This window comes from Citrus sinensis, chromosome 6 (assembly GCF_022201045.2).
Source record: "Citrus sinensis cultivar Valencia sweet orange chromosome 6, DVS_A1.0, whole genome shotgun sequence".
Taxonomy (NCBI): Eukaryota; Viridiplantae; Streptophyta; class Magnoliopsida; order Sapindales; family Rutaceae; genus Citrus; species Citrus sinensis.
Genome location: NC_068561.1, coordinates 18809100 through 18829863, shown reverse-complemented (window position 1 = coordinate 18829863; position 20764 = coordinate 18809100). Strand labels below are relative to the sequence as shown.

Sequence of the window (20764 nt, the reverse complement as noted above, 5' to 3'; positions counted from 1 at the left end):
GTTATTGAAGTTCACTACTCATAAACATGTGGTGAGAGATGCCTTCTTTTAAGAAGCATATTTGCATTTGCGACAACCAGATAACATTTGATGAAGTTGAAGTGCTAAAGTAGTAATGAAACGTTAATAATGAAACATATCATTTGAGGAAGTTAAAATGCTGCATTAATAATGAAACATCAAGTGACTGACAATATTGCCTGCTGCAACATGAGCAATGTCGTATGTTCTCCAAGTTTATGAAAAACATTCTCATTAAAGTATTTATTTTATACTTGTTCACCAAAAAGAGTTGAAGTGAATAATGTACATAGAGTTGTTTTGATTTGAAAAGAATCTTCAAAGAGGCGGTGAAAATTTACATGAGCTATAGGGTTAATTGACTAATGTTCTATCAACTCATAAAAAGTAAATATACATTCAACCTTTCCACTAACGAGAGATGTTCTTATCTTGCAAACGCTTTGAAGAGATACCATGAAACTGGGTGGAGGCTGCAGAATTTTCATCCTACATCAAGAAGAAGAAAAACTCAACTGTGTACAAATTCCATTTTTGGAAAACAAAAATGAATTCAAAATTTTGAGATTTAAACAAACTATCAATATGCACACCATGTCTTGCAAAGAATCCTGAATGTCAAAGCATCCATGCATGGCTGATGCTCTGAAACCGAGCTGTCCCTGTAACTACCTATGTATCAATACTTGAGATGGCTATACTTAAATCATTTTTAACTGAAAAACCAAATTGCTCATTAAACAACAATATGTGAAATGTGTACCAATCCATGCATGCTTTGTTGAGTCCCATAGTGACTAACACGTGCTGAAATGGAATGTAATTGTCCCTGAAAATTATTGAACCTAAATAGTCAAAAGTGGAAGAATTGGTCTGCTTCTATATATGATATCATAAGGTCAGAATGAAAGCAACAACCATACCTGGCCCTGCATGCACTGTTGATTGCCATAATAAGAAGCATCACAAATTGGAGAAATTGAGTTCACTTGTCCCTACAATAAGTTTAAAATGAGGCTTAGTCATCCACGTCTAGAAGATACAAGACTGAATTTCTTGACTTGTATACATTGTAGTTGAAACCAGAAGACTCTATACCACAACTTGCATATTATTTTGAGAATGATAGTGGCCATCAAGTGTTGGTGCTCTAGAGCCGGAGTCCTACAAGAAGCCCAAATGAGAAACACCAGAATTAGAACTTCACAGCGGGCAAGAATTAGCAAACAACTTCCTTCCTGCAGCATACCGTCTTCATACCATTTGTTGCATGTCCCGTCGAGGTAGATAACAATTATTAACGGTGTGAGCTCTTGAATTCATCTGATCCTGCATAAGTGAAAGCACAATGATTCTTCTATAAGTATCACAATGAACTTATTGCATCTATGTTTGCAAACTAAATGTTGAGAAATAAAGTTTTAAAATGTAACAAACCATCTGCTGGCAGCTGTCTTGCAATCCTATACTAATCCTCTCTGGCTCTGGCCGAACCTAAAATGTATAAATGAAAGGCTAAGTTATTTAATACAGCTTAGAGCCGGTAACAGTCTCAGCATGTCAATTGTGAAGTCTCGACTGACCTTTTTTTTCTTATGCATTTTCTTTCTCTTTGATGCCTTGGCCATGCTGTTGCCACGATTCTCCTTTTCATTGCCAAGAAAACCACGAGCAGATGATGTGTTGGCCTCTAAAACACCCCTAACTGAATTGTTCATGTCCACACAATGTTTCAGTGCTTCTCCTAGAGCCTGCAATGCAATATCATATGCTTCTTGAGATAATGACCCTTCTTCCCCCAATCTGATAGCCCGTTTACAAAGATCATTAAAACGTTGCATTCGGAAATGAAACCCGCTTGATATTTCACTAACAGCTCCAATCATCTTTGCATCATTTGTCCAGCGCTTCAATATATAACGGGATGGGATCTCAGAAAAACCAGACATTTGAAGTACAAGAATCGCATGTTTACAAAGAAAACCTCTGTATTCAAATGAATGACATAAACAACATATATTCAGCTCTGCTTCGTTCCAGGCTACATAGAAATTCTGCCGTTCTTCAAAATCATCAACTCGAAAGATCAGAGTTGATCCATCTTCTCTTTCTTTTCGCATATGACAAGAAACTACTCCTAAAACTTCTACCTGAAACTTCTTGAATATTGTATCTGTATAAATTGTTGACATTTGTTTCTCAAAAGTTGAGAGAGACATTAAACCATGTTTTTTGTTTCGTGTTTCAGAATCAGCTTCAGCTTCCATTTCATATCTATCTTGCAAATATGCTTTGTACTGCTCAAAAAACTCTTTGAATGTAGCTTCCCGGTTCATGTACTTGTCAAAGAAAGAGGTGACACTTCCAGATCGCTCGCTTGTAGACATTCCAGCCAAAAATGTATTCTGCAAGTATGTTGGGACCCACTTTTCACGATCTTTGTACAAGGAGTGAACCCATTCATTTTCCCCAAGTTCAAATTTATCAACAATCTTCAACCATCTGTTTTCAAACTGCTCATCCGTCCAGGAGCGATAAATGCACTTATTAAATTTCGCCATAAACTTTTCATTGCAATCAATAACACAACCCAATTTTTCAGGAATCTTACTCAAGACGTGCCATAAACAAAAACAATGGCAAGTACTAGGAAATACATCTACAGCAGCTTCTGTTAAGAATTTGTCTTGATCAGTGATAATCACTCTAGGAGTTGGGCCACCCATTGCTTTGAACCATGTCCGCATTAACCAAACAAAAGTTGAAGTAGATTCATCCCCAATTAATGCACATCCCAGTAAAATCAACTGGAAGTGATGATTTACTCCAGTAATAGGAACAAAAGGAATTTTATACTTGTTTCTGATGTAAAATGTATCAAAGAAAACTACATCGCTGAAGTTCCTATAATCATGTCTACCTTTTGCATCAACCCAGAAAACACTTTTCAAATGTTTTTCATGGTCCAAATCTACTGCATAAAAGAAATTAGGATTCTCATCCTGCATGCCTACAAAATGATTGAGCATCATTTGCACATCTTCACCATCAAGCATCAACTGCAAGCCCTTTTTTTGACATGGAACTATACCGGACTGTTTGTTCCTTCCTCTGATAGCTTGATAAAAATCATCCGGGTAAATCTCATGATTATGCTCCTTTACAAAACTGTATATAACCCACTTTTCATCTGGTCTCCTTTTCATATGCATGCCTGCATTGCAGCCTGTTTTTGGAAAAGACGACCGAGCATTAGTAGTAGTACTAGATTCTCGTTTGCTACCAAATCTAGAACATGCAATTTTTACATCAATAAATTTTCCAGACTTTTTCGAACGGCGGCTGGCTTTTATCGTGATGCCAAATCCAACAGAGCGAGCATATTCTCTGTAGAAAGAATAGGCTGCCTCCTTTGATTCAAATTCCAAACCATTTTGAGGCTCACACATGACCCCTTTATGGACATTTGCTCCAACGACACTCAGATCTACTTGATTCCCACTGCCAGCAACTCTTTCGCTTGCACTTGGACCACACTCCTCAACATATTCACCTATTCTAGGAGAATTACCATCTCCATTGTCAACGTCTACTCTATCCTCACCATCCATGATATCACCGGTTGTATCTGAAATAGTATCTAACTTCTTCTGTTCATTTGAAGGCAATTCAAGATCTATCTCCATGAAAAAAATCAAATTTTATGCTACATCAAAAATCACTCTACCAAAGGCACCTGAAAATTGATAAAAAGAATAAAAACATAGATCACCAGCACAAGTTACAGCTATCTATGATTGTATCAAATATGCATCAACATTTTCCCAATTTTCAAAAAGTTAGAAGGTTTGTTGATCAACCAGAGCAAAAGGCAACTCCAAATACACTAATAAAAACTGAACTTGGTAATAAAATTGGGTTCAAAAGGAAGTAAAACTCAGTTCAGAAAATTGAAGTAAATTGAATATGGAACTTTTCAACTTAACTGAGCTAAATTTACCCATACAAAACCAAATTCGAGCTTGTCAACTCGTGTCAAAGCCCTAATAATAATAATAATAATAAAATACAAAGAATTTAGATTTAATTTCCATTTTTTTATTTCTTAGAATTCGTGGCAACAAAACAATGAATTTAATTAAAAAGAAAGAATTTGTATGAAAACATACCCGCGCCACGAGCAACAGTCATTTGAGAGGCAGCCTGAAAGAAAGAGAGAGAGTTTTGAAGTTTGAACCGTCACTAAACCCGAGTCCGTCCGGTTCACATACTTGGCGGTTCGAGCTCGACCATCTCGCTGCTGATTAAATGATTAATCACTCTAATTACAGAAAATCACATATTAGGGGTCAGCTTCCTTCAATTTTTTATTTATTTTTTTGGGTATAAAAATAAGAAAAAATAAACTATCATAATATAATAATTAATTAAATCTTTATATATATACCATTTAGTTTAATGACAATCTAATCTCCTTTCCACCCATAGGAGAGAAGTTTGAACACCAATCTCTTATTTTTTTATATAAAAAATATCATTATAACAAAATGGCACCAAAAAAAAAATATATATTTAACGATAAATGTTATATTAGCACTTAAGATAAGAATATTAAACACTATTTAATAAGTGAAATATATTATAAATTGTTTTCAAATAATCTTTTTAATTGATAGTCGAGTTTAAAGCATTAAAATATTAATTTAGACATTATTCATCCCCTCTTCAAAAAAAAAAACAGACATTATTCATCCCCACACATAGAAGTATATTGCTTTAATATAAAGAGTAGGACTACACATCAACACTTTCCAAATAAACATTTCTCCAACAGCTAAAAGAGGAATTCCGTGGTAAAATTCATACTTAAGAAGAGTAGCACCACAACTCCACAACATGGCGATGGACATACACATACAATAAGAAGAATACAAGAACATTTACAGAGATATATTACTACTGCCACTGAACATCACTGATTTGCACAGGACAAGTGCATTTCTTAGATCAATTCCCATCCAAGCAAGAAATCTACACCTCAGAGAACAGGAGTCTTGCTTTCCATGGCATCCGTTGTGCAGTTAAACTGGATCAACAGAACAGAAGCAAAATGCTCCATGCACTAAGTGAGACAATTGGGGTTGGAACAGCAATATTCAATTCTAGTCAACGACTTCATGATTGAATAATTCCGCTCAACTTGATAACTATTTTTTGGCTGCCCCTGAAGTTGAAGCTTTAACTATTCTTTTGCAAGCTTCTAAATTGATAGATCACGGAGTTCCGTCTTTATGGATGCCTTGGAGCATTACCATGTAACTGAGTTTGTCTCAAATGGGATTCGTCCTGAAAATAAGCAACATAAAAAGACAGCATTAGGAAGCGCCATTTATACATGATCACCGTGTAAATATACCGTGTCTTTGATACCAACCTGCAGACCATAGCTGTAGCTAGTTGGAGGTCGGAAATCCAATTGTCCCTACATCAACAGAAGCATAATTATGGAAAGTTCATCTTTTAGATCATATTCTCATTGCTAAATTTCCTTTTATGTCTATTAAGTCAACTTCAAACACCTATACCAGCCCATGCATGCTCTGTTGAGCCCCAAAAAACCCATCATGCCCGGGTGCTATTGAGTTCAACTGTCCCTACAGGTATGTTGACAAATCAGTTTGTCACAAAACGTCAATTCTTTATAATACATCTTATCGTAATAACTCAAGCACGACTTACCAGCCCCTGCAAGCTCTGCTGATTAACATAGTAACCATCATGAGGTGGCTCCATTAGATTTAACTGTACCTGCAATACGATGCAGTTAATAATAACATAATTGAGATCATATTTTATTCAGGAAGCTGCACAACATAACTTTTAAATAGTCAAACTAGTAAGACATGTCATACCAGTCCTTGCACATTCTGTTGAGAACCATAAAAACCATTAAGGGCGATCCCATCAGAAGTTAGATTTTCCTACAAGCATAAATGCCAAAATAAGATATAATGATCCAACAAAGCACATTAACAGTGAAACAAATTACAAGATTTAGATAATCAGAAACACAATGCAGGTGAATTCACGACCTGGCATGTTTCACAGTGACAACTAAATATATGAAAATATGTCTGAGACATTTCCCTACAGAATTTACTAGTTAAAAGACAGTCGAAGATGTTCTTGGACACAAAATATCCGAAAAAGTAAGCAATCCTGTAAAATCATTTTCAACTGGTATCAGATACACAAGAAAATTACATCACAACTAAAACTGAGATGGGACGAACCATTTGCTGCAAGCTTTCTTGTGCCTCAACAAGTAAGATATCCTGCTCTGACTGTACCTGAAATATAGCGAAACACAGTGCAAATAATATTCTTGCTTAAATTTTCTTTAAAAAAAAAAATTGTAACACAGTGGCCGCAGATACATAATGAGACCATTAGCATATAAACTAGGGTCAATTTCATATTACCTCGTGAAATGACAATCTTCAAAATACCCTCTAAACTATTGTAAACCTCAACTTACCCGAATTTTGTTCAAAAGATAAGGGGGGAAAAATGATGAAATTTTTTGTCTTCTTAACAAAAATGGGGATAAGTTGAGGTTTATGATAGTTTGGAAGTATTTTCCGGATTGTCATTTCATAAGGGGGTAATCTGAAATTAGCCCTATAAAAACAACTTTGGTTCCAGTACCAACCTTCCTCTTCCTGATTGTATTCTTTTTCTTATTTGACTTGGTAGCAAGGCTTCCTTGATTTATTTCTTCTGCTTCTCGAAGACCTTGCACATGGCTACTACATTCCAAAACATTGTTGCTAGAATTGTTCACGTTCACACAATTTTTCAGTCCATCTACTAATGCACGGAAAACAATATTGTAATTCTCATCAGATAATGATCCTTCTTCACTCAATTCAATGGCTCGTTTACATAGATCATTGTAACGTTGCACCCTAGTCTGCAACCATTCTGCACCTTCAGATATCAACAGCCTGCTTTTTGCATCTTTGGTCCACCTTTTCAAAATATACTGAGGTGGGATGCTCGAACGACCACATATCTGGAGAACAATCATTGCATGTCTACAAAGAAACCCTTTGTATTCAAAGAGACAACAGAAACAAGAGACCTCCGACTTCAATTCATTCCAAGTAACCATAAAGTCTTCTTCCTTTTCACAGTCTTGAACTTTATATGTTACAATGGTTCCATCTTCACTTGATTTTTTAGGATGGCAGCCAACTACACCCAAAACTTCAACTTGGAATTTCTTAAATATCGTATGTGTGTAAACTGTTGACATTTGTTTTTCCCAAGGCGAAGGAGATTTTAAAGCTGGCTGTTTGTGCCATGTATCAAAATCTGCAATGGCTTCCTCTTCATATCTATTCTGTAGAATATTCCCATATTGTTTCACAAACTCTTTCAAGGTAATTTTCTTATGGATGTATTTATCAAAGAAAGAGTTCATACTTTCAGAGCGCTGAGTTGTAGACATTCCAGCCAAAAAAGTATCCCCCATGTAAGTAGGCACCCACCTCTTACGATCTTCATACAATGATCGAAACCATTCATCATCTTGAAGCTCAAAGCGAGTCACCATTTTCCACCATCTCATATCAAATTGTTCATCAGTCCATGATTTAAAAACGCACTTGTGGAATTTTGAAACAAAATTCTCATGCTGCTTGATTACATGAGCAAGAGTTTCAGGAATCTTTTCTAATATATTCCAAAGAGCAAAGCAATGGCGTGTATTTGGCAAAATTTCTTCAATTGCAGTCTTCAAGAATTTGTTTTGATCAGAGATTATAACCTTGGGAGCTTGCCCACCCATTGCCCTTAGCCATGTCTTCATCAACCATATAAAAGTTGATTTGCTCTCATCGGCAATGAATGCACATCCAAGCAAAATAGGCTGGCAGTGATGATTCACTCCAACAAACGGAGCAAAAGGCAATTTATCGTTCATATTGACATAAAACATATCAAAAGAAACAGCATCATTAAAATAGACATAATCATCCCTACCTTTAGCATCAACCCAGAACAAATTTCTCAAGCGCTGTTCTTCATTCAAATCTATTGCATAGAAAAACCTGGGATTTTCCTTCTTGATACGCTTAAAATACTCTAGCAAAACTTGAGCATCCCCTTCATCCAAAGACAAGTGTCGGCCCTTATCAAATTGATTATCCACGTCCCTTGAAAACCCAGCATTATGACACCCACCAGATTGTCTAGACATCTCAACATATGTCTTTCTTGTTCGTTCACTAACAACATGCAAAATGTCAATATTATTCTTTTCAGCTAAATTTCTATTAATTCGAAAATGATAAGCAAGTGCTGGTAAAAGCTCATGATTATGCTCCTTTATGAATTCATGAATAATCCACTTCCCATCTGCCCTTCTCTTCACATGCATGCTGGCTTTGCAGTCTGTTTTTTTCACACTTGATCGCCGACTGCTACCACTATCTGATTCTGGCGTGACCCCATATCTGGAACATGCGAACTTGGCATCAATAAATTCTTTAGATTTCTTTGAGCGCCTACTATTCTTAATCGAAGTAGTAAATCCCATAGACTTTGCATATTCTTGGTAAAATGAGTAGGCTGCCTCATGTGATTCAAATTCAATGCCATTACGTGGCTCAAAATTTGATTCTCCTTCGAACCCTGCAACAGCCATTTTTGAAGAATCAACCACCACGTCTCCACTATATACTGCATCAACAACATTGATCATATTTTCACTCATGCTACCACCGGCACCATGCAGATTGTCTTGACCACCCATATCATCTACCGCATATTCTGGCACATCTCCAACCTAATCACGTTTCAACAAAAAGTTGTTCAAGTTTAGTTTCCATCAAGGAAGTCCATTCTACACAGCATATTATCTACAATGCTACCTGAAATCAGTTAAACAAAATTTGATTAAGGATAATAATTAAATATCACAATATCTAAAAACTAAATATTTCTCCTGCTCTTCTTCTATGTACTATTTATCATCACTCAACCAATTAACTGCTCCCCGTGATGTTTAATATTTTCACAAAATATCTAAATCTTTGTTTCAACGAAAAAGGAATTTTTCTTTCACAGTTCAAAAAAAAAAAAAAAAAATATCACCAATACATCTCAAGCAGCCTATCATAATTTTAAACTGACTAGTTACACCAAAACTAACTCACGGATTTGGGGCTGCAGCTTCAAACATCAAATTACATTCTTAAGCAGTTAAACCAGCTGTCTTTATTAGCCACCACTATTCACAAACCCTAATTTTAAAATAAATCACCGTTATCATCATCAAACCCTAATTACACCACAAAGCTTTATTAATCAAACTAATGCAAAAGCAACAAGAAGAATTAATATAAATTAAACAATTAAAGAGCAAGTTAATTATAGCTTCGCAGTCACGAAAGAGCTTTAAGTCATTGCTGCTATCTGGTAAATGAGTATCGAATAATTTCACTCTCTGCTATGACGCCGGAGGCTGCTGAAAGTACTTGGAAAAAATAAAATCCAAACTTTTAAACATGTACTTTCAGCAAGACTCAAGCTACATAACAGAAAATTAAAAAGGTTCGTTATAAAGACGCCAGTGCTGCTAATAATGATACTGAAAAACAAAAAAAAGTAATATTCGTGAGAAAAAAGAAGAGGAAGAAGAAGAGAGGGAACCTCAGGCGAAGAAAGAAATGACCGTTTGATGATCTCAATTAAATAGAACGAAATTGAAGCGAGTGAGCACGAGGCGAGTGGGGAAATTAGGGTTTTGAGTTCACTCGCGAAGCGAGATCTTTGGGGGATCTGAAGATTTTTCTGCCAAATTCCACTCGCCTATCTCACTTGCCTCTTTCCTTTGTTTCTGCTCGGCGCGTTTAGCTTTTTTGGATTTTCTTTTTCTTTTTGTTTATTGGTTTTATCTATATCCTTTTTTTTCTTGTTGGCGCCAACATGTATGGCGCGTGGGAATTTTATTTTTTTTGTCGATTTAATTACTTCCTTACATAAATAGGATCCAGCTTAGCTTTGCCGATTGAAATATGTGATTTTATATATATATATAAATGTACAGAAATATGTGATTTTTTTTTATATTTTAATGATATTTTATTTTAATAAAGCGAATAATTATGTGTGTGTGTATGTATATATATATAATTATTTTCTTATGTTCCTTCTTTTTTTTAAAAAAAAAAAATACTAATACCCTTGTTTAAGAAAGAAAAATTAACCTTTCTTCAGAAAAGAAGGAAGGCAACACAAATTAATTGACATGTAAATTCAAATCTTGCATGCTCTAAGGCAGCTATAAATGTGTTCAGCGCCATCGATTATCAAGTTCTTTCTTCTTCTTTTCGAGTTCAATTAATAACACTCAAATTTTACTCATAACGGGAACAATTAATGAAGTTTCTCCTTCTGATTCAAATCTTTTGAGAGAAAGGAAAAAAAATTATATCTTACACTAATAAAAATAAAGATTGATTGTTAATGAGTGAAATTTTTTATCCTCACTCATTTTTTCTTTTTTTAAGAATCAATTAAATATTGTTATTGTTGGAATATCTAGTTACAACAATATTATTTTTTTAATAAAAAAATCATTAATACATGCACAATTAATCGAATCTATTTACACAAACGGATAATAGATTACCTCCCAAATTATGAATTAACTGCGGAAAAATCACTATAATTTAATACTCGTTAAAATTATAATATTTATTATATAATAATTTTTTACAGTTTTGACTTTGATCAAAGGGCTAAATTAATAATTTCGATAAACTTATAATATAATACATTAAAGAAAAACTTATACAACTCCGTGGTCTTATTCATATTTTAAATTATTAATTTGCTGAAATTATAAATTATAATATTTTATTTTAAAAATATGATTATATTGTTGCTCATCACTAATTTTATTTTTTGCTTCTAGGAGTTCCTAGGTCAATTTCTAAAATTGCAAGGATTTTAAATTTTTTTTGTTAATTTAATATATATTTATTGGATTAATTCATTTTCAATTGATTATATTAGTAAACTACAATGTATATTAGTTAATTAAAAATATATATTCATTGAATTGTACATTAATTTATAAAGATTTTACTCTACCTGCAAATGTGTAAGATTTTCCACAATTTAAGTCTAACGAGAGTAATTTCGAATTTCATCAGAAGTTAATGATCTATGTCAGAACATCACCCTACATCACGAAGTTGTAAATTCATCTTAAATTTAAAAGATGATAAATTAGTTCAACAACCCAGGACTTAATGGAAAGTTCCCCTTCTCCAAAGCAATATCGCCATCACCACTCCTGTCAACCAGCTGCTAGGGCAAATGAGGACAATTCCTTGAACCAAAAGATAAAATGAATTGGATGGGGGGAAGAAGAGGCACATGTGCCCCTGCTTCCATCTTTCACTTTGCTATTAGTACTAGTGAATATATATAGTGATCAAACGGAAAATTGGGTTTTTTCTTCCCTGATTTCGACTGACTATTTAGGGTTTATGAAGCATGTGATGATCACAAAACACAATAATACAAGAAGCTTTACAAGAGATCAATCAATCATCCCCGACCTGAATCTGTTCCAACTCTCTTCTCTACAACACCCCCGATTTCTGGTGAAAATAAAAGGCGACATCCTACTGTTATCTTTATCTTACAACCAACTAAGAGGAAGTTCTCTTCAGCCTGATGCTCGTCGCATCCACAATGCACAATACGTGTCATGCTTTACAAACTATTCAGACTCAGTACTTTCTTTGCAGCTACCCAGAATGTTAAATAACTTCATTTCCTGTTTGCCTACGAAGCACAATATTCTCGTTTGATAGTCCAGTCATGGAAGACCAAAGGAAAGATGTTATTGCAGATATAAACTTACCTTACAGCAATAATAGGACTCTTCATGCATGTCTTGATGCGTCATCATGCAATTGTGCTGTTCTCACATTGGGGTCATCCTGCAATTTGGGGAATATGGAGGAACCATTTTAGGAAAATACTAATGAGATCATACCTAACTGTCTGAATACAATATCTGGCAAACTCACTCGAATGCCATAGGTGAAACTAGTTGGTGTCCGGAAAAAATCCATTTGTCCCTGCAAGAATCAAACTCTATTCAGTAAAACCTAACCATGTGAAATCCCAATATACACATAATTACCAGTAGCACCAAGTGAGATAATATACCAGCCCATGCATGCCTTGCTGTGCACTGTAGTAACCATCATGGCTTGGTGCAATTGAGTTTAACTGTCCCTACACATATTGACCCAAGATATTCATATTAGTCTGATATGTACTGCACCCTCCACTAGATCAAGTTGCTAGCTTCTTTCACTTATTATGTTATATTCATATGACATACCAGCCCCTGAATCGTCTGTTGATTCCCATAGTAATTATCACGTGTTGGTGCCATTAAATTAAGCTGTACCTGCAAAAAGACAAAGAAACACATCCCATAAATATGAAGACAAATATAGTTCATGTATTACCAGAAGATTAATGAACTGAATAACAACATACCATTCCTTGCACACTTGGTTGAGTGCCATAGTAGCCATCTAGAGTTACTGCTCTTGAGTTTAATTTGTCCTAAAACAATAAAATAACAATTGCAGAGAACAATCATAATCTAACTCGAAGACTTTTTGTAGTACAGAAATTTTTTCTCAATTTTAAATGAATCAATTACTATTTTTAATAACATCCTCCCGCAAATAAAATCAGAATTTTAAAATTTGATTTGTGGAGATTCAGACTCCCTAAAGCCAAACGACGTTAACCAGGATATTTATAATGTAACACAAACCATTTGTTGCAAGCTGTCTTGAGACCCCGCCCCTGCCCCTACAGTCATAACCTCCTGCTCCGAGTTCGACTGAAATGCATAAAGGAAATCATTTATGACAAATTTGATTAGTGACAAGAACATAAGCATGCAAATGCTGACCAGAAATTACCTTTCTTTTCTTCGTGAGATTCTTTCTTTTATTTGTCTTGTTCATACTTCTACTTTGGTTATCTTCCTCAACACAGATCAGACCATGAGTTGGGGATGTGACAGCTTCCACAAGATTCTTATTAGAAGTATTTACACTCAAACAATTTCCAACAGCTTCTTCTAGTGCACGAAATGCAATACCGTAACTCTCTTGAGATAATGATCCTTCTTCACTCAATTTCATTGCCCGCTGGCATAAATCATTGTACCGTTGCACCCTAGTTTGCATTTGATCAGTTTCGTCTCCCATTTGCCGGCTCTTTGCATCTTTTGTCCATCGTTTCAAAATATATTGAGGTGGAATAGCAGAAAGCCCACGAATTTGAAGTACAATCAATGCATGCCTGCATAGATAACCTTTATATTCGAATAATCGGCATACACAGAAAACTTCTTCCTTCATTTGATTCCACATAACAACAAAGTCCTGAGTTTTTTCAAGATCTTGAACTCTGAATATAATATTTGTCTCATTTTGACTTTCCTGTTTAGGATGACAAGCAACTGCACCCACAACCTCAACTTGAAATCTCTTAAATACTGTGTGAGTGTAAACCCCCGACACACTCTTCTCAAATGGTGATGGAGATCTCAGTGCAGGTTGTTTGTTCCATGTATCAGAATCAGCTTTGGCTTCCTCTTCATACCTATCTTGAAGAATACCTTCATACTGCTTCACAAACTCTTGCACAGAGGTCTTCTTATGCACAAATTTGTCAAAGAAGGAGTTTACACTCTCAGATCGCTGAACAGTTGACATTCCAGCTAAAAAGGTATCCTTCATGTAGGTTGGCACCCAGTGTACCCGATCTTCGTACAATGACTGCATCCATTCATCCTCTCTAAGTTCAAATCTATCAAGAAGTTTCCACCACCTTCTACCAAACTCTTCTTCTGTCCATGACCTATAGATGCATTTTTCAAACTTTGCCATAAAGTTTCCATGCTGTTTAGTAACATGACTGAGATTTTCGGAAACCTTCCCTAATACATGCCACAAACAAAAGCAATGACGAGTTTCAGGAAAGACCTCTGAAACAACTGCTTTAATGGTCCTGTCTTGGTCGGTAATAATTACTTTCGGACAGTGTCCTCCCATTGCTTTCAACCAAGTCTGCATTAGCCATGAGAACGTTGCTGCACTTTCATCTGATATCAATGCACATCCAAGCAACACAAATTGATAGTGTTGGTTCACACCAACAAATAAAGCAAGAGGCATTTTATATTTGTTTCTAACATACATAGTGTCAAAAGACACAACGTCACAGAAATTATTATAATCATGCCTACTTTTGGCATCAACCCAGAACAAATTCTTCAACCGTTGATCTTCACCCAGATCTATAGCATAGAAAAAGTTGGAGTTCATATGCTGCATCTGTGTAAAAAAATCAAGCAAAATCTTGGCATCTCCTGCTTCCAGTGCCAAATTCCGACTTTTATCAAATGGATTTTTGGGGTCATTCTTCAGACCAACTACATTTTTATACTCAGCAAACTGTCTGGCCATTGCAGCATACATCTTTCTGGTTTGTTCACTCACAGCTTGTGCTGGCAAAAGTTCATGGTTATGTTCCTTCACAAAACTATGAATAACCCATTTTCCATCTGGCCTTCTCTTCACATGCATACTTGCTTTGCAGTCTGTTTTTGCACATGATCGTCTACCAGTTGCATTTTCTTGGTCTTGTTTGCTTTGTCTGGCACGAGGACGGTTATAGGACTTATCATACTCTCGCTTAGTTCCATATCTAGAACAAGCAAATTTTGCATCAATGAATTCTCTTGATGTTTTTGAACGGCGACTATTTTGAATCGCAGTGTTGAATCCCATAGACCGAGCATACTCTTGATAGAAAGAATATGCTTCACCATGAGATTCAAATTCCATACCAGAAAGTGGCTCGAGATTTGTATCCTCTTTGAACATTACCATTTCTTCTGTGGGAGAATTCACACCACCGCCATCTTCTGCACGTACCTCATCAGCAACTACAATGTTTCCACTCTCTATCTCACCATTATGCAGTGACAGCTTCTCTTCACCATCTAACATGTTGTCAATCCCATTATGTTCTTCCTCTTCCTTTGTTTGTTCACCCGAAGGTAGCCTAAGATCTATGTCCATGATGAAAATTTTGTTACTCTACAAACTATGTTCCAAGGACACCTGAAAGTATGAGAAGAAACATGTATGCATTATGTACATTAGATGTTCCAACCTACAACAATAGAATCAATAAGAATGAGAATCACAGTTAATTTTAGCAAGTCTCCAGATGTGCAAATACTGAATAGGTAAAAAAAATTAAAAGTGACGAATGCCAACCAAGCAATTGAAAAATATAATAAAGCACTAAGAACTTCCAACTCTGGATTGTTTAATTTAAATGTAGCTCTGGCTGTAATCAAACTTCAGTCTACTTTGTGCCTATTCGAACACACTGGTAAAACAGTGTTCCACTGCACTCATTGGCTATCAAATCATACATTGTTCAACAAACCAAATTTCCACTTTCTGAACCATAAAATTATAATCATAGAAGCTTCCCACCAGCCCAACACCCATTTTTCCATCTCAGTCATTTATGAAAAACGAATCACATATTACTTATTACATAAAGGCGTATTTTAGAAATATGACAACAAATACATCCTAATTTAAAAAGGTAACATTAAAAGCAACATAAAGAGCATGCGCTACATTTAAAAATCCGTTGCAATCAATTAAAATTTAATCTTAAAAAGTGATAATAAAGAAAAAATCAGCATAGTAGTTTAGAGCTCCAGAACATATAAATATATACTTTATGGAAAAAGGTCAAAACATTATGAGTCTGCAATTAACTTGCCAAATTGACTCAAAGGAAGATCTAACATCACAAAAAATTGCTAATTTGACATGATTTAAAATGGCTGAGCTTTTAAGCAGCAGAAAGTAGGTTTGCCTCCAAATACCCAAGGCAGAAAGAAGCATGGGAAGCAAAAAGGCTGCCCAATTAGGTCAAAACGAACCCAAAAAAAAAAAAAAATCACATTATTTAGTGTTTGATCAGCAACAAAATCTCCAATAAGTGCACTCGCAAATAATGCAAAGTTTGTCAACAAATCTGCATAACTTACCAAAACACATTTCTGTAAAATGAGATCTTTACAACTACCTCCTGCCATCTTATTTTGGAGTTCTCATGAACTGTAACATATTGCCTATTTCCTATTTTTCTGAAAGAAAATGTATATACACATATATCAACCAAAACTGCTGTGTGTGAAAGGAGTTGATCATTTCAATACCAAGATGACCCTGGAAAAGGCAATAAAATCTTTGAAGCACACCAAGAGACTACACACAGCACTTTTTATTAGAAAAAAGAATAATTATTAGTTATTACATAGCCACCGACGATCATAAATATTTTCTAGGATCAAAATTCTCAGATAGCTAATACCATTAGAATCAACTTCTACATGCATAGGAACACCATCCTTAAACAAGTCAGCGCTCTTGGCAAGATTTCTGCTACAGCAGTTACAAGCTACTAAGGATCCTAATTACTTACTGAGTCGACGAATGAAGATTGAGCCCAGCAATGAAGTCGTGAAACCAGTAACAATGTCCTCTTGAGTAATTACTCCATTCATTATCATATACTTCAATTCTAGGAACAATAAAATATGGGATGTCATTTTTTCGCCTCTTGCACTAAGCGACAACCTCTGTCTATTTCCTACCTATCCAGAGCATCAACTTACAATTCATATGTTTCAGACAATATGAGCACCAAGCAGACAATAGCCTAAATATCCATCAAATCACCAATTCTTTCTAGTAGAATCCAGAAAGATCAAACAAAATATCCGCTGCACTTAATGTTACCTAATATGCAAGACAAATAACAACTACTCACTTTCTGCTGCCCTTGATAATCACAAAATAAAAGCAATTACTCCTATCTTAACACGTGCAAGCATTGAGAAAGGCAACTCGTTATGTAGACTTTTAGCACGTTGAGTAAAACAAAATGGACAAATTTCAGGGTCATTGTTTCAAATCATGCAATCCAACAACACATTTAGCTTTCAACTAATACTAAGTGGATTAATTTAGCTCATTTATTCTTATTTTCATCAGCAATACCAAATTCAAGTACATTCACACCTCAGCTCCAAACTTATACTCCAAACAGCTGGTCCAAAACTTTATAAAGCCCTTCAATCACAGCTCAATTTGCTTAAGAACCTAAACGTAAAAAAAAAACAGTAATGATTCTACTGGACCCAATGTTTGTCTATTTCTTCTTACATTTCAAACTAAATTTAAAGCACAAGCACAATAGCAGTCAAGCTTAGATGAGCTGAGCTGTTTCAATCAATTAATTAGCTTTTCCAAGCTATATTGGTAATTTCACCTAACATAATAACAACAAATAACACCCAGAAAGAATCTCACAAAAAATTTGAAAAAAGAAAAAAAGAAAAATAAAGCTCGAGTTCTACGGATTATGAAAGGAGAATTTCAAAAATTGAGAAGAATTTTGCAATGAAAGAGAGAAAGAAAGTGAATGTTTCGACCTCTAGCGCTTCGGCTTCGATCTGTCTGGGAGAGCAAAACCAAGAAATTTCTCACGCGAGGGGATAGAGCGAGTGGCGATTGCTTTTTTGGCCCCAAATTTTTCGCTGTGTTTTAGGGTTTCGTATCGTCAATTGTCCCAATCTGACTCTCGTTTCCTGTTTTTGTTTCCCCACTCGCCTCACACACGCAACGCGCGTGTCGATTACGTTCGGTGGCAGTCTGGTAATTTGAATTGAACGTGCATGGTACGGGATTATGGGTGGCGGGACCCGAGAGTCGCGGGATGTCAGATGAGCACGCCGCAGCGGGCAGGAACATTGAACTGTCCTTGGCGCGTGTGACGCGTGTTAAAAGGCCTTGCTGGCATCCACATCGGAGCAGTGAAAGGACTTGCAACTTTTTATTTAATTTTTTTTTTTTAAGACTAAAATGGCTTCACACGCGGCTGTTGTTAATTGAATGAACACACGCTCCTTTGTGATTAATTAACTGTAGTTGTGAGAATGTATGTCTTTGAGATGAGAGGCTTATTTTAATTTATTTGTTGTAATTGGTCTGTTGGCTTTCAGATCGTAATTAAAATGGTCTAAATCATTCTTTTAGTCGCTAACTGATTTTTTTTAAAAAACAAATTAGGAGCTTAAAGGTTAAACTGACTCCTTTACAAATTATCATATCGTCGCAAAAAGTTTATTTCCATATCAAGAAAAATTTGATACGTTGTACCAGTGGAGATGCCAAAAATTTAATCTAACGGAAGCTAAATTTAAATAATAATATAATTTAAAATTTTTTCAATAAATAACAAATATTAAAATAAAAATTTATTAATATATTCAATTCAGTATATTTGTAACTGACCTCGACTTGTTTTCATATATTAAAAATGTTGAAGAATAACTTTATCATTAAGAATACAAGATAATTCTTTTTATATATATACAACAATAATATCACTCAATCATTGATCTCTCATTTGATTTCGCAAATGATTTTTCATAAAATTAATAGCTGAAAATGCTTTTTCTTACTATAGTAATGAGAACTAGTAAAATCAATAAATAAATTAATGAATACAATTTATCCTTTTTAGTATTAACTATTTTTCTTGATAGTTTATCAATCCCTTTCAATTTTGAAATTTTTTTATCAAAACCCACTCCATAATATATACATTAAGTTGAACTTGAAGTGTCATAAGATCCATTAAAGAAAAATCATTTGGATAAATACAATAAGGTAAAATAGTTTCTTTTTTTTTTTTTTTCTGGTGAGTGTGAGGAGAGTTAGGCCGGAGGAATTTCAAAATAACAAATTTTCTTAGTGGGTTGGAAATGTAAAAATAAATACCTAATATTTGGTTATTTCTAATTTTTAGCATGGATTTTATGGTAAATCAAATTAAAATGGGATAAATATCTAATTAAATTTGTAACTTTTAAAAAGTCAAGTTGGGCTTCAATCCCCTAGTCCTAATGTGGTACTACCACTACATCATTCATGTAAAATTTAGATACTTGTATAGATTTAATAGAAAAAAGTTTGTGCTTTGAGTTTTTATAAAATTCTTTCTTGAATTGATATGAGAATTATGTTTTTGGATGTCTAGGTATATATCTCATAAACTAATTTATTGGACGGTACTTATAAATCTAAGTAACAGTCTTTTGAATGTCAATGTAAAACACACCTCAATAATTATCTATTTTCAAACAAAACTACCATCGAACTTTCATTCATTTATCCAACACACTTAAGTTATTCCAACAATGCATTCCGACTACTAGGATTTGGCTCTTGTATCACTTGGTTGAGAGATGAGCTCATAATTAGGATAGCTCTAACTTGCTGGGTATTGAGGGTGATTGACCCTATTGAAAAAAAAAAAACATTGCTAAAATTTCATGTTAATTTTTGGAATAATTAGGAACAATTTTGTAAATAAAATATTATAATGAATTGATTTTAGGGCGGGGCTATTTTAAACCTACCATTAAACCTACCAAATTCGACTTTACTCCCATTTTTAAAAAAATAATTAATTATTAAAAATAAACACTCATTTTCACTTTTTTTAATTCTTTATTTTTTGTTATTTTTCTTAGTACATGATGAACTCTATTTTATTCTTTTTATACATATGAACAAATTTTCTTGATTTTCATTAGCTTTTGTGATTGGTAAAATTAATTTCTATATTCACTAACTTTTATGGCAAATAAAATTAATTGATGTTCATTTTTGAATGGTGAGTTTTGATCCTCTTGGTTGATGATGTCAATTAGCTGGTATTTAAAAGAATATATCTAAACGAATTGATGAGAATTTATCAAATTTAGAAGAGAAAGAGAATAAAGAATTAATTAAGTATTTTTTTCTTATATTATTTATATAATAAAATTTTTTAACTAAAAAGAGAGTGTAGAAAGTAAATTAGCAAATTTAAATAGTCTCACCCTCAATTTTACAAATTATATTTTTGTAGTAGGGGCAAATTAATATTAAACATTAACAAAATCGTTAACAAAATGATTTTCGTGTCTCTCAAATCTCGCACGCGGCTCTCCACTCTCAATCGAAAAAAAAATAGAGCCATCTACTCTCACTTCTCACCCTTAATCACCACAGCCCTCTTTTACTAGATCAAAATTTATCTTCTTTCTTTGTCTTATTTCATCAACTAGAATGCATAATTACAAGTCTAAAGATTGGGGATAAATTATTTGCTATATTAAGTTAAATTATTTACTCTATATTAAGGTAATCTTCTTCCACTAAATTTAAGGAAATATCGATCTCACTTATATTTATACGAGGAGAAGAAATATTGGAGTTCTTATAAAGACTTAAAATATACATACTTACAATTGACCCAAAATTAGTCTCTCATAATTCAGCAATTATTTGAATTAACTGACAATTGAGTCTTGTAAAAAAATAAAATAAAATAATTTTCAGATAATGTAAGCTACATATTGGAAGACACTCGATTTTGATATAAAGATTGCGAAACTTAAAATATTATTAATTAAATAAAATCAGTGCAACCTAAAACATTCTAACTACACTATTGAACCGCATCTCATGGGCCCATT

The 20764-nt window shown here is 34.3% G+C and overlaps 3 protein-coding genes across 17 annotated transcripts; all 3 read right to left on the bottom strand.

Annotated features, from left to right (window-relative positions):
• Window positions 1-249: 249 nt before the first annotated feature.
• On the bottom strand, window positions 250-4368 carry LOC102626214 (protein FAR1-RELATED SEQUENCE 2). Of its 6 annotated transcripts, none has more exons than XM_015531307.3 (9): window positions 4191-4366; window positions 1605-3757; window positions 1459-1515; window positions 1282-1350; window positions 1120-1185; window positions 945-1016; window positions 785-850; window positions 615-689; window positions 250-510 (listed from the first exon to the last, which is right to left on the bottom strand). In XM_015531307.3, exons 2-9 carry the CDS (start codon window positions 3705-3707, stop codon window positions 433-435), a joined length of 2586 nt encoding a protein of 861 aa, XP_015386793.1. In that variant the 5' UTR covers window positions 3708-3757; window positions 4191-4366; the 3' UTR covers window positions 250-432. The 6 variants fall into 6 exon arrangements, 3 of the variants coding, with proteins under 3 accessions (XP_015386793.1, XP_015386794.1, XP_024955797.1); XM_015531308.3 differs by having other exon boundaries at window positions 615-683; window positions 4191-4361; XM_025100029.2 differs by lacking the exon at window positions 4191-4366 and adding an exon at window positions 4008-4184.
• Window positions 4369-4782: 414 nt separating this feature from the next.
• LOC102625461 (protein FAR-RED IMPAIRED RESPONSE 1) lies at window positions 4783-9732 on the bottom strand. Of its 5 annotated transcripts, none has more exons than XM_015531253.3 (7): window positions 6734-9732; window positions 6315-6371; window positions 5934-6002; window positions 5761-5829; window positions 5601-5675; window positions 5456-5503; window positions 4783-5367 (listed from the first exon to the last, which is right to left on the bottom strand). In XM_015531253.3, exons 1-5 carry the CDS (start codon window positions 8837-8839, stop codon window positions 5601-5603), a joined length of 2376 nt encoding a protein of 791 aa, XP_015386739.1. In that variant the 5' UTR covers window positions 8840-9732; the 3' UTR covers window positions 4783-5367; window positions 5456-5503. The 5 variants fall into 5 exon arrangements, with proteins under 5 accessions (XP_015386739.1, XP_024955390.1, XP_024955392.1 ...); XM_025099622.2 differs by having other exon boundaries at window positions 5607-5675; XM_025099624.2 differs by having other exon boundaries at window positions 5601-5669.
• A 1694-nt stretch (window positions 9733-11426) lies between these two features.
• On the bottom strand, window positions 11427-18009 carry LOC102625739 (protein FAR-RED ELONGATED HYPOCOTYL 3). Of its 6 annotated transcripts, none has more exons than XM_006481308.4 (9): window positions 17669-18009; window positions 13053-15266; window positions 12902-12970; window positions 12616-12684; window positions 12455-12523; window positions 12277-12339; window positions 12135-12185; window positions 11966-12044; window positions 11427-11886 (listed from the first exon to the last, which is right to left on the bottom strand). In XM_006481308.4, the coding sequence occupies exons 2-8, from the start codon at window positions 15222-15224 to the stop codon at window positions 11988-11990; spliced, it is 2550 nt and encodes an 849-aa protein (XP_006481371.1). In that variant the 5' UTR covers window positions 15225-15266; window positions 17669-18009; the 3' UTR covers window positions 11427-11886; window positions 11966-11987. The 6 variants fall into 6 exon arrangements, with proteins under 6 accessions (XP_006481371.1, XP_024955386.1, XP_006481370.1 ...); XM_025099618.2 differs by having other exon boundaries at window positions 11971-12044; window positions 12277-12345; window positions 17669-18007; XM_006481307.4 differs by having other exon boundaries at window positions 12277-12345; window positions 17669-18005.
• Between the last annotated feature and the right edge of the window lie 2755 nt (window positions 18010-20764).